General features: G+C 46.8%; 1 protein-coding gene across 2 annotated transcripts in view; it reads left to right on the top strand.

The window, feature by feature from the left end:
- tiam2b (TIAM Rac1 associated GEF 2b) overlaps positions 1-12,481 on the top strand; it is an 87,139-nt gene that overhangs the window by 50,301 nt on the left and 24,357 nt on the right. For both annotated transcript variants that reach the window (XM_075459213.1, XM_075459214.1), the window contains 10 exons: positions 2,152-2,340; positions 3,651-3,719; positions 3,798-3,923; positions 4,020-4,128; positions 4,244-4,423; positions 4,839-4,957; positions 5,046-5,154; positions 5,247-5,305; positions 6,044-6,134; positions 6,219-6,306. In XM_075459213.1, the coding sequence (XP_075315328.1) occupies positions 2,152-2,340; positions 3,651-3,719; positions 3,798-3,923; positions 4,020-4,128; positions 4,244-4,423; positions 4,839-4,957; positions 5,046-5,154; positions 5,247-5,305; positions 6,044-6,134; positions 6,219-6,306 (1,139 nt within the window). The remainder of the gene's footprint in view (positions 1-2,151; positions 2,341-3,650; positions 3,720-3,797; positions 3,924-4,019; positions 4,129-4,243; positions 4,424-4,838; positions 4,958-5,045; positions 5,155-5,246; positions 5,306-6,043; positions 6,135-6,218; positions 6,307-12,481) is intronic.

Raw genomic sequence — 12,481 nt, 5'->3', positions numbered from 1 at the left:
TGTTCTGTTGGTTAACTGTTCTGTTGGTTAACTGGAGGGTTCTGTTGGTTAACTGTTCTGTTGGTAAACTGTTCTGTTTGTTAACTGTTCTGTTGGTTAACTGTTCTGCTGGTAAACTGTTCTGTTGGTAAACTGTTCTGTTGGTAAACTGTTCTGCTGGTAAACTGTTCTGTTGGTTAACTGTTCTGTTGGTTAACTGGAGGGTTCTGTTGGTTAACTGTTCTGTTGGTAAACTGTTCTGTTGGTTAACTGGAGGGTTCTGTTGGTTAACTGTTCTGCTGGTTAACTGGAGGGAACTAAATGATCCGGCTGTTAAAAAGCTCTTTTTCAGTCCACAAGCAGAACCATCAGAAACTGAAGCTAAAGACTTTTTGAGCCCAAAGAAAAACTGTGGAACCGTCTGATGACAGAAACAACACGATTTTTCATCTTTAATCGAACTGATTGGATGGAAACTAAAGGAATCTGTTTCCGTTCTTATCTCCAGAAGCAGCTGCTGTGATGATTGATGGGAAACATGTTCTGATCTGATATTTATGAGAGAATTTGAATGTTTTTTAGGAGCCTGGTGGCTGTCAGTGGTACTGCATGTGAAGCAGCCTGTAACTTATCAGTACCTCCGCCAAAGGAGGTTATGTGATCGCCCGAGTCTGTTGGTTTGTCTGGATGTTTGTCTGTTCGGATGTTTGTCTGTCTGTTCGTGCTGCAATCTTGCGACCTGCCACAAGGTGGCGGGGCTTGGTTGTTTCGTTGTCGTTGAGGGAGGGGTAGGAGGGGGTGCGCAGGGGGAAAGCTTACACTAAAGGGCCGTGTATACTCTCGTAGCAGTGTGTCTGCGCTATGTTAATTCCACGCCACAACGCAAGAGGGACAATCACGAACACCAGAGTGTCTGCGTAAGGGGCAGGGACATGTCTGCGTTAAAGGATAAGACCGGTTTTTTGACATTGGGCCCTTGATTTCACATTATAACATGATGTTCTACTCACCCCTGCTTGTTGTTGGTCATTTGGAGCTGTTCCGAAGATATTCGAGAGGCGTCTGGCTGCTCTCTTGAGATATTCGGCCATGAAACGGTTTCCTAAGGGCAACGTCATACAGGCACAAACTACGCTGTTTATAATTTATTAATTACTGTACACTAGCACTGATAACGTGGAGGTGCGTCGCTTACTTAAAAAAATCCGGGTTACTGTAATTTTGAATTTTTGTCGTAAAGTGGGTGTTACTGACGTCATCGTCGTGCTACTACCACAGACAGCCCACAGACCTGCTGCCTATTTATTCATTCGGCTAAAATTCAAAATTACAGTTCCACGTTATCAGTGCTAGTGTACAGTAATTAATAAATTATAAACAGCGTAGTTTGTGCCTGTATAACATTGCCCATAGGAAACCGTTTCATGGCCGAATATCTCAAGAGAGCAGCCAGACGCCTCTCGAATATCTTCGGAACAGCTCCAAATGACCAACAACAAGCAGGGGTGAGTAGAACATCATGTTATAATGTGAAATCAAGGGCCCAATGTAAAAAAAAACGGTCTTGTCCTTTAACTGCGACACACACGCAGACGACCTGGTTTCCGACCATAAATCAGCCTTAACTGCGCAGGGGGGGAAGGTAAACACAAATGGAAGCCGTCTTTGCCGTTTCTGAGAAGTCGCATCTGAAAGATAGCATCTTAACTTTGTAAACCTTTTCAATCGGAACACGAGCCAGCTGAATCTATGCACAACTTTAAGCAGACGCATCGCTTTCTCTCGGACTCTCGGACAGTTTCTGAGTGCGTTTCTAGTTTAATCTACAAACAGAACAGCACTTTCTGTTTTCTGCTTCTCACATTATAAAAACTGGTTTCTGTGTCTCATCTGAGGGTTTGTTGAGTTCCTCAGAGTTCAGGGAACCAGATTCAGATCTGGGGGAAGTCTCAGTGGTCTGCTGTTAGAAGCTCTGCAGCCGCAGGGCGAACAGTTTGTCAGCCGTTCATTAGAGGCTGGCAGCTCGGAACATGATGATGATGAATGAGGCGGCCGCTCTGTTAACACCTCGTCCTCCAGCAGCAGAGATGCTGCTCTCAGACCGGTGAAATGTTCGGATCTGTGTTGTAGCGGGTCGTGTCTGAGCCTTGGTTCCTCTGTGCTCTCCCCCAGAACGTGGACAGGGTCTGTTCGCTGTATCAGACCTTCCCGGAGAGCCGAACTCCGGAAGCCGACATCCCCAAGAACCCGTACAGCCGGGAGGCTGGTCTGCAGCCGGCGAGCCCCGCCCACCTGAGCGCATGTCAGCGCCTGAGGAAAGTCATCCAGGAGCTGGTCGACACCGAGAAGTCCTACGTTAAGGTGAGTACTTCAGGGACACACTGTGCAGTACTGCTGGTAGTATCATCAAAGTGCTCCTCTCAGGGAAGGGAACCAACAGCTGTTACTTTCCAACATTTATGGGAAAATAACAACAAAGACTTTTATTTTCATATATCCTGAAACTCTGAGATATGATAAAGAAAGACAATTACTAAACATTCGTCTGAACTTGGACACGTTCTGCGAACTTGTTCTAAAATGTGTGTTTAAACGAGGAAAACTAGCTTTATATAAACACTGTTTCATTAAATTCTGCAGTTAAAACTCAACTGATCAAATAAAGCAATAATAAAAACTGGAAAGCTGCAAGCAGCTGTGGGCGGGACCGAGATGTGCGCACGTTGGGCATGTGCTGGATGCCGTAGTCACGCAGCTCTGCCCACACGCACGATACCCTTTACATACGTACGTACAAGCACATAACCCCAATGCGTAGGGGTTTTTGAAAATCTCTAGGGGGCGCCACTGAGCCATTTTTCTCCGCCCACACACAATACCCTTTACATACGCACAAGGCGGTCAGGGTGGACGTGTGTGCCAAGTTTCATGACTTTGTGATGATGATAAGGCTTTCAAATCACAAACGCTATAGGTGGATGTCACTATGATGTGCGCGTTCAGGCTGGGTCCAGCATTCACCGTATGAAGTTTGGGACAGTTTGGAAAATGTATGCGGGAGTTATAAGCAACTTCATTTTTTGTGGCTAGTGATGGCGAGTCATCGAACTTTGAGGCGTTGCCACGGCCACGTCCTTTAAGTTTTGAAAAAGTTTCCCCATGAATTTTTCCCCCCATGTCTTAAGCAAGTCTGTAGTCTGTAGTCTGTAGCATTAAATCTGTAGGACAAGTTCGATCATATGCAAGGCGTGGAATCGGTCAAAAATGGCATGAAAACTCACTTTCCATCCAAAATGGCCGCCTTCCTGATGACGTGGGACCATGGCGACCCCAGACTTTTTTTGTGTGTCTGGGCATGATGAAGGAGTGTACCAAATTTTGTCTTTCCACGTGAAACTAACCCCAATGGGGGGACCCTTTTTAAGCATCGTAGGGGGCGCTACAGAGTCAATGAGCGACTCCCAAAAATATAAAGTTTAGATTCTTTCATGTCGTTGACTGGCAGGTGGCGCTCGCAAAATTTCCTGAGTTTTCGAGCACCTTTTGCAAAGAATAATAATAAGAAGAAACCTTATAGATACAATAGGGTCCTTGCAGTTTCACTGCTCGGTTTTTAATTAAGAGATTTAGTCCAAAGAAAAGTTTCAGCTGAGTTTGCTCTTCTCTGTCAGGATCTGGTGTGTCTGTTCGACATCTATCTGTCGCCGCTGCAGAGGGAAACGTTCCTCAGTAAAGACGAGGTGAGAACCCACCGACACCAAGCGAGCGCTCGTGTGGTTAGACGTCAGCTTGTGTCTCACACTGTCGCCTCCCCTCAGATGGAGGCGCTGTTCGGCAGTCTGCCCGAGATGTTGGACTTCCAGAGAGTTTTCCTCCAAACGCTGGAGGAGAGGATCGCCGCCTGTCCAGACTTCAGCAGCCTGGAAACTCCGGAACAGTTCAAGGTGAGAATCCATCAGCTGCTTCTGTCGGTTCAGTTTCATGTATTTCACTTTAATAAATTATTTAATGACTCAATTTTTCACCCTTTTCTCTCTCAGAAGCTCCTTTTCTCGTTGGGTGGATCGTTTCTTTACTACGCCGACCACTTCAAGCTCTACAGTGGCTTCTGCGCCAACCACATCAAAGTCCAGAAGGTTCTGGAGAGAGGTGACCATCCGTTTTAACTCTTTACTCACTCTGAAGTCCTCAGAGAGTCGCCTCCTGTGTGATGATAGTAGATCTGAACAGGTATTTAACCTGTAAATCATCATTTCTGATGCAGCAAAAACAGACGCAGCATTCAAGCACTTCCTGGAGGCCAGGAATCCGACCAATCAGCACTCGTCCTCTCTAGAGTCGTACCTGATCAAACCGGTTCAGAGAGTCCTCAAGTATCCACTGCTGCTGCGAGAGCTGGTGTCCCTGACTGATGTGGAGAGCCCTGAACACACACACCTGACAGGTAACACACACACCTGACAGGTAACACACACACCTGACCGGTAACACGCACACCTGACAGGTAACACGCACACCTGACAGGTAACACACTCACCTGACCGGTAACACACACACCTGACAGGTAACACACACACCTGACAGGTAACACACACACCTGACAGGTAACACACTCACCTGACCGATAACACACACACCTGACGGGTAACACGCTCACCAGACGGGTAACACGCTCACCTGACGGGTAACACACACACCTGACCGATAACACGCTCACCTGACGACACGACACAGCTACCTGGATGTAAACCCACACACACACACCTGACAGGTGTACCGCTGTAATACACCCCGCGGGGGCTCATTGCACACCTGAGAATGTGTCATCACCGACTGCACTTCCTTCTCTGTCCACTCAGAGGCGCTCAGAGCGATGGAGAAGGTGGCGAGCCACATCAACGAGATGCAGAAGATCTACGAGGATTACGGCTGCGTGTTCGACCAGCTAGCGGCAGAACAGAGCGGACGCGACAAACAGGTACGAGCTCACGAACACAGACCAGCACACAGATAGACCAGCAACACCTGCAGGTTTACATCCTGCTGCTCTGCCGTCTCTCTCCCAGGTGACGGAGATCTCGATGGGGGAGTTCCTGGTCCACTCGTCGGTGGTCTGGCTGAACCCTCTGCCGTGTCTGCGGCGCTTCAGGAAGGAGCCGCAGCTCACTCTGTTCGGTGGGTCCAGACTCGCTCCACCTGCACCTTCAGCTGTATGTTCGGTGTGTTCAGGGTGTGTAGAATAACACGGCTGCTGTTGTTGTCCTCAGTGTTCAAACGAGCCGTCATCCTGGTTTATCGAGACAGCACCAAACTGAAGAAGAGGATGGTGAGTCCACTTCTACTCTTCATCGGGGTTTAAGCCTGAAACCGTCTCATCTGGTCTCTGCAGACCTGCATGCTGGCTCGCTAATGTTTAAAAACTAATTATACCTATGGAAGCCCGTGGAAGCCAACACGAGTCTGGGTAAAGTGTCTTCTAATTGGTTGACATTCTGGAGGCTTTCTGAGGAGGCCTGCACGGCCAGCGTCCTGCTGGTTCCTGTTCAGTTCCTGGAAAAATCTCTGAAGCAGAACTAAAGTTCCTGCTCTGAAAGTACTGATGGATCACTGGTTCCTTACTGCATGATAACGTTTGCTTTTAAAATGCTTGTGTTGGATAACGTGCACGCTGTAGCAGTCCTGCCTTCATTTACTGCAACATGTGAGTAAAAAGGTTGGAGAACAAAAGTCTCACAAGTGAAAGTTTGAGAGATTCGGATAAAACGAGTTCCTTCTGCATAAAAACACAAAAACATGCTTAAGATGAAAAAACATCATTTTAACACTGCAGATGAGACAGAAAACATGTTCACGGGGAAATATTGGCTCTAAAATCAAGTTCCGAGGCCAAAATGCTTCAGTTAATCATCAAAACTGAGACATAAAATCAAACCTTTAAGTTAAAACGACCAAAAGTAACTACATTTGAAACTTAAGACGTTGCTGATGCATCCCTGACTGATGAAGTGGAGCTTTTTATTCAGACGGCTGGAGGAAACCTGATGTTTTATGTGTTCTTTGACAGACGAGCTCCCGTTCAGCTGATCTGGACCCCTTCAGGTTCCGCTGGTTGATCCCGGTTTCAGCGGTTCAGGTCAGACTGGCCAACGTCACAGGTCAGTGAGGGAAGGCGGTGTGCTACTGCAGACATGGTGGCGTGTGTTTGTGTGTGTGGTCAGCTGACCCGGCTGTGTTTCCAGGTTCAGACGACCCGTGTGTTTGGGAGCTGGTCCACAGCAGGTCGGAGGCGGAGGGCCGACCCGAGACGGTGTTCCAGCTATGCAGCAGGTACGAACATCTGCTCATCAGTTCACATGGGATTTAACTAGGGCTGGGTGAGTTAACTCGTTATTATCGCGTTAACTCGTTAGTTGTTTAACGCAGATAAATACTTTATAGCGCATTATTTATTTTTTTATGTTGTTTTTTGGGGCTTTTGTGCCTTTAATGGAAAGTTCAGAGAGACAGGATGCAGGGGACAGAGAGAGGGGGAACGACATGCAGAACAAGGCCATCCGATGCAGGACTCGAACCGGGGCAATCTGCAGCGAGGACTATAGTCTATAGACCAGTTCCTAGAAAAGCTTCAGTTGGAGGAGGAACTGGGAAAAGCTTCGGTTAGAAGAGGAACTGGGAAAAGATTCAGTTAGAGGAGGAGCTGGGAAAAGATTCAGTTGGAGGAGGAACTGGGGAAAGATTCAGTTGGAGGAGGAACTGGGAAAAGATTCAGTTAGAGGAGGAGCTGGGAAAACATTCAGTTGGAGGAGGAACTGGGAAAAGATTCAGTTGGAGGAGGAGCTGGGAAAAGATTCAGTTGGAGGAGGAACTGGGAAAAGATTCAGTTGGAGGAGGAACTGGGAAAAGATTCAGTTGGAGGAGGAACTGGGAAAAGATTCAGTTAGAGGAGGAGCTGGGAAAAGATTCAGTTGGAGGAAGAACTGGGGAAAGATTCAGTTGGAGGAGGAGCTGGGAAAAGATTCAGTTGGAGGAGGAACTGGGAAAAGATTCAGTTGGAGGAGGAACTGGGAAAAGCGTCAGTTGGAGGAGGAAATGGGAAAAGCGTCAGTTGGAGGAGGAACTGGGAAAAGATTCAGTTGGAGGAGGAACTGGGAAAAGATTCAGTTGGAGGAGGAACTGGGAAAAGATTCAGTTGGAGGAGGAACTGGGAAAAGATTCAGTTGGAGGAGGAACTGGGAAAAGATTCAGTTGGAGGAGGAACTGGGAAAAGATTCAGTTAGAGGAGGAGCTGGGAAAAGATTCAGTTGGAGGAAGAACTGGGGAAAGATTCAGTTGGAGGAGGAGCTGGGAAAAGATTCAGTTGGAGGAGGAACTGGGAAAAGATTCAGTTGGAGGAGGAACTGGGAAAAGCGTCAGTTGGAGGAGGAAATGGGAAAAGCGTCAGTTGGAGGAGGAACTGGGAAAAGATTCAGTTGGAGGAGGAACTGGGAAAAGATTCAGTTGGAGGAGGAACTGGGAAAAGATTCAGTTGGAGGAGGAACTGGGAAAAGATTCAGGAGAGGAGGAACTGGGAGAAGATTCACTTAGAGGAGGAGCTGGGAAAAGATTGAGTTGGAGGAGGAACTGGGAAAAGATTCAGTAAGAGTGGAGGAACTGGGAAAAGATTCAGTGAGAGTGGAGGAACTGGGAAAAGATTCAGTTGGAGGAGGAACTGGGAAAAGATTCAGTTGGAGGAGGAACTGGGAAAAGATTCAGTTAGAGGAGGAACTGGGAAAAGATTCAGTTAGAGGAGGAGGAAATGGGAAAAGATTCAGTTGGAAGAGGAACTGGGAAAAGAGTCAGTTGGAGGAGGAACCGGGAAAAGATTCAGTTAGAGGAGGAGCTGGGAAAAGATTCAGTTGGAGGAGGAACTGGGGAAAGATTCAGTTAGAGGAGGAACTGGGAAAAGCTTCAGTTACAGGAGGAACTGGGAAAAGCTTCAGTTACAGGAGGAACTGGGAAAAGAGTCAGTTAGAAGAGGAACCGGGAAAAGATTCAGTTCGAGGAGGAGCTGGGAAAAGATTCAGTTGGAGGAGGAACTGGGGAAAGATTCAGTTGGAGGAGGAACTGGGAAAAGATTCAGTTGGAGGAGGAACTGGGAAAAGCGTCAGTTGGAGGAGGAACTGGGAAAAGATTCAGTTGGAGGAGGAACTGGGAAAATATTCAGTTGGAGGAGGAACTTGGAAAAGATTCAGTTAGAGGAGGAACTGGGAAAAGCTTCAGTTGGAGGAGGAACTGGGAAAAGATTCAGGAGAGGAGGAACTGGGAAAAGATTCAGTTAGAGGAGGAGCTGGGAAAAGATTCAGTTGGAGGAGGAACTGGGAAAAGATTCAGTAAGAGTGGAGGAACTAGGAAAAGATTCAGTAAGAGTGGAGGAACTGGGGAAAGATTCAGTTGGAGGAGAAACTGGGAAAAGATTCAGTTGGAGGAGGAACTGGGAAAAGATTCAGTTAGAGGAGGAACTGGGAAAAGATTCAGTTAGAGGAGGAGGAACTGGGAAAAGATTCAGTTGGAAGAGGAACTGGGAAAAGATTCAGTTAGAGGAGGAACTGGGAAAAGCTTCAGTTACAGGAGGAACTGGGAAAAGATTCGGTTGGAAGAGGAACTGGGAAAAGATTCAGTTAGAGGAGGAACTGGGAAAAGATTCAGTTAGAGGAGGAACTGGGAAAAGATTCAGGAGAGGAGGAAATGGGAAAAGATTCAGTTAGAGGAGGAACTGGGAAAAGATTCAGTTGGAGGAGGAACTGGGAAAAGATTCAGTAAGAGTGGAGGAACTGGGAAAAGATTCAGTTGGAGGAGGAACTGGGAAAAGATTCAGTTGGAGGAGAAACTGGGAAAAGATTCAGTTAGAGGAGGAACTGGGAAAAGATTCAGTTGGAAGCGGAACTGGGAAAAGATTCAGTTACAGGAGGAACTGGGAAAAGATTCAGTTGGAGGAGGAACTGGGAAAAGCTTCAGTTACAGGAGGAACTGGGAAAAGAGTCAGTTGGAGGAGGAACTGGGAATAGGTTCAGTTAGAAGAGGAACTGGGAAAAGATTCAGTTAGAGGAGGAGCTGGGAAAAGATTCAGTTGGAGGAGGAACTGGGAAAAGATTCAGTTGGAGGAGGAACTGGGAAAACATTCAGTTAGAGGAGGAGCTGGGAAAAGATTCAGTTGGAGGAGGAACTGGGGAAAGATTCAGTTGGAGGAGGAGGAACTGGGAAAAGATTCAGTTGGAGGAGGAACTGGGAAAAGATTCAGTTAGAGGAGGAGCTGGGAAAAGATTCAGTTGGAGGAAGAACTGGGGAAAGATTCAGTTGGAGGAGGAGGAACTGGGAAAAGATTCAGTTGGAGGAGGAACTGGGAAAAGATTCAGTTGGAGGAGGAACTGGGAAAAGATTCAGTTGGAGGAGGAACTGGGAAAAGCGTCAGTTGGAGGAAGAACTGGGAAAAGATTCAGTTGGAGGAGGAACTGGGAAAAGATTCAGTTGGAGGAGGAACTGGGAAAAGATTCAGTTGGAGGAGGAACTGGGAAAAGCTTCAGTTGGAGGAGGAACTGGGAAAAGATTCAGTTAGAGGAGGAACTGGGAAAACATTCAGTTGGAGGAGGAACTTGGAAAAGATTCAGTTACAGGAGGAACTGGGAAAAGATTCAGTTGGAGGAGGAACTGGGAAAAGATTCAGTTGGAGGAGGAATTGGGAAAAGATTCAGGAGAGGAGGAACTGGGAAAAGATTCAGTTAGAGGAGGAGCTGGGAAAATATTCAGTTGGAGGAGGAACTTGGAAAAGATTCAGTTAGAGGAGGAACTATGAAAAGATTCAGTTGGAGGAGGAACTGGGAAAAGATTCAGGAGAGGAGGAACTGGGAAAAGATTCAGTTAGAGAAGGAACTGGGAAAAGATTCAGTTGGAGGAGGAACTGGGAAAAGATTCAGTAAGAGTGGAGGAACTAGGAAAAGATTCAGTAAGAGTGGAGGAACTGGGAAAAGATTCAGTTGGAGGAGGAACTGGGAAAAGATTCAGTTGGAGGAGGAACTGGGAAAAGATTCAGGAGAGGAAGAACTGGGAGAAGATTCACTTAGAGGAGGAGCTGGGAAAAGATTGAGTTGGAGGAGGAGCTGGGAAAAGATTGAGTTGGAGGAGGAACTGGGAAAAGATTCAGTTAGAGGAGGAGGAACTGGGAAAAGATTCAGTTGGAAGAGGAACTGGGAAAAGATTCAGTTAGAGGAGGAACTGGGAAAAGCTTCAGTTACAGGAGGAACTGGGAAAAGAGTCAGTTAGAGGAGGAGCTGGGAAAAGATTCAGTTGGAGGAGGAACTGGGAAAAGATTCAGTTGGAGGAGGAACTGGGAAAAGATTCAGGTGGAGGAGGAACTGGGAAAAGATTCAGTTAGAGGAGGAGCTGGGAAAGGATTCAGTTGGAGGAGGAACTGGGGAAAGATTCAGTTGGAGGAGGAGCTGGGAAAAGATTCAGTTGGAGGAGGAACTGGGAAAAGATTCAGTTGGAGGAGGAACTGGGAAAAGATTCAGTTGGAGGAGGAACTGGGAAAAGATTCAGGAGAGGAGGAACTGGAAAAAGATTCAGTTAGAGTGGAGGAACTGGGAAAAGATTAAGTAAGAGTGGAGGAACTGGGAAAAGATTCAGTAAGAGTGGAGGAACTGGGAAAAGATTAAGTAAGAGTGGAGGAACTGGGAAAAGATTCAGTTGGAGGAGGAACTGGGAAAAGATTCAGTTGGAGGACGAACTGGGAAAAGATTCAGTTAGAGGAGGAGCTGGGAAAAGATTCAGTTGGAGGAGGAACTGGGGAAATATTCAGTAAGAGTGGAGGAACTGGGAAAAGATTCAGTTGGAAGAGGAACTGGGAAAAGATTCAGTTAGAGGAGGAACTGGGAAAAGATTCAGTTGGAGGAGGAACTGGGAAAAGATTCAGTTGGAGGAGGAACTGGGAAAAGATTCAGTTAGAGGAGGAGCTGGGAAAAGATTCAGTTGGAGGAAGAACTGGGGAAAGATTCAGTTGGAGGAGGAGCTGGGAAAAGATTCAGTTGGAGGAGGAACTGGGAAAAGATTCAGTTGGAGGAGGAACTGGGAAAAGCGTCAGTTGGAGGAGGAAATGGGAAAAGCGTCAGTTGGAGGAGGAACTGGGAAAAGATTCAGTTGGAGGAGGAACTGGGAAAAGATTCAGTTGGAGGAGGAACTGGGAAAAGATTCAGTTGGAGGAGGAACTGGGAAAAGATTCAGGAGAGGAGGAACTGGGAGAAGATTCACTTAGAGGAGGAGCTGGGAAAAGATTGAGTTGGAGGAGGAACTGGGAAAAGATTCAGTAAGAGTGGAGGAACTGGGAAAAGATTCAGTGAGAGTGGAGGAACTGGGAAAAGATTCAGTTGGAGGAGGAACTGGGAAAAGATTCAGTTGGAGGAGGAACTGGGAAAAGATTCAGTTAGAGGAGGAACTGGGAAAAGATTCAGTTAGAGGAGGAGGAAATGGGAAAAGATTCAGTTGGAAGAGGAACTGGGAAAAGAGTCAGTTGGAGGAGGAACCGGGAAAAGATTCAGTTAGAGGAGGAGCTGGGAAAAGATTCAGTTGGAGGAGGAACTGGGGAAAGATTCAGTTAGAGGAGGAACTGGGAAAAGCTTCAGTTACAGGAGGAACTGGGAAAAGCTTCAGTTACAGGAGGAACTGGGAAAAGAGTCAGTTAGAAGAGGAACCGGGAAAAGATTCAGTTCGAGGAGGAGCTGGGAAAAGATTCAGTTGGAGGAGGAACTGGGGAAAGATTCAGTTGGAGGAGGAACTGGGAAAAGATTCAGTTGGAGGAGGAACTGGGAAAAGCGTCAGTTGGAGGAGGAACTGGGAAAAGATTCAGTTGGAGGAGGAACTGGGAAAATATTCAGTTGGAGGAGGAACTTGGAAAAGATTCAGTTAGAGGAGGAACTGGGAAAAGCTTCAGTTGGAGGAGGAACTGGGAAAAGATTCAGGAGAGGAGGAACTGGGAAAAGATTCAGTTAGAGGAGGAGCTGGGAAAAGATTCAGTTGGAGGAGGAACTGGGAAAAGATTCAGTAAGAGTGGAGGAACTAGGAAAAGATTCAGTAAGAGTGGAGGAACTGGGGAAAGATTCAGTTGGAGGAGAAACTGGGAAAAGATTCAGTTGGAGGAGGAACTGGGAAAAGATTCAGTTAGAGGAGGAACTGGGAAAAGATTCAGTTAGAGGAGGAGGAACTGGGAAAAGATTCAGTTGGAAGAGGAACTGGGAAAAGATTCAGTTAGAGGAGGAACTGGGAAAAGCTTCAGTTACAGGAGGAACTGGGAAAAGATTCGGTTGGAAGAGGAACTGGGAAAAGATTCAGTTAGAGGAGGAACTGGGAAAAGATTCAGTTAGAGGAGGAACTGGGAAAAGATTCAGGAGAGGAGGAAATGGGAAAAGATTCAGTTAGAGGAGGAACTGGGAAAAGATTCAGTTGGAGGAGGAACTGGGAAAAGATTCAGTAAGAG

Source organism: Odontesthes bonariensis, chromosome 24, assembly GCF_027942865.1.
Source record: "Odontesthes bonariensis isolate fOdoBon6 chromosome 24, fOdoBon6.hap1, whole genome shotgun sequence".
NCBI lineage: Eukaryota > Metazoa > Chordata > Actinopteri > Atheriniformes > Atherinopsidae > Odontesthes > Odontesthes bonariensis.
Note: the sequence above shows the minus strand (reverse complement) of the source record. Positions and strands in the feature narration are given on the sequence as shown.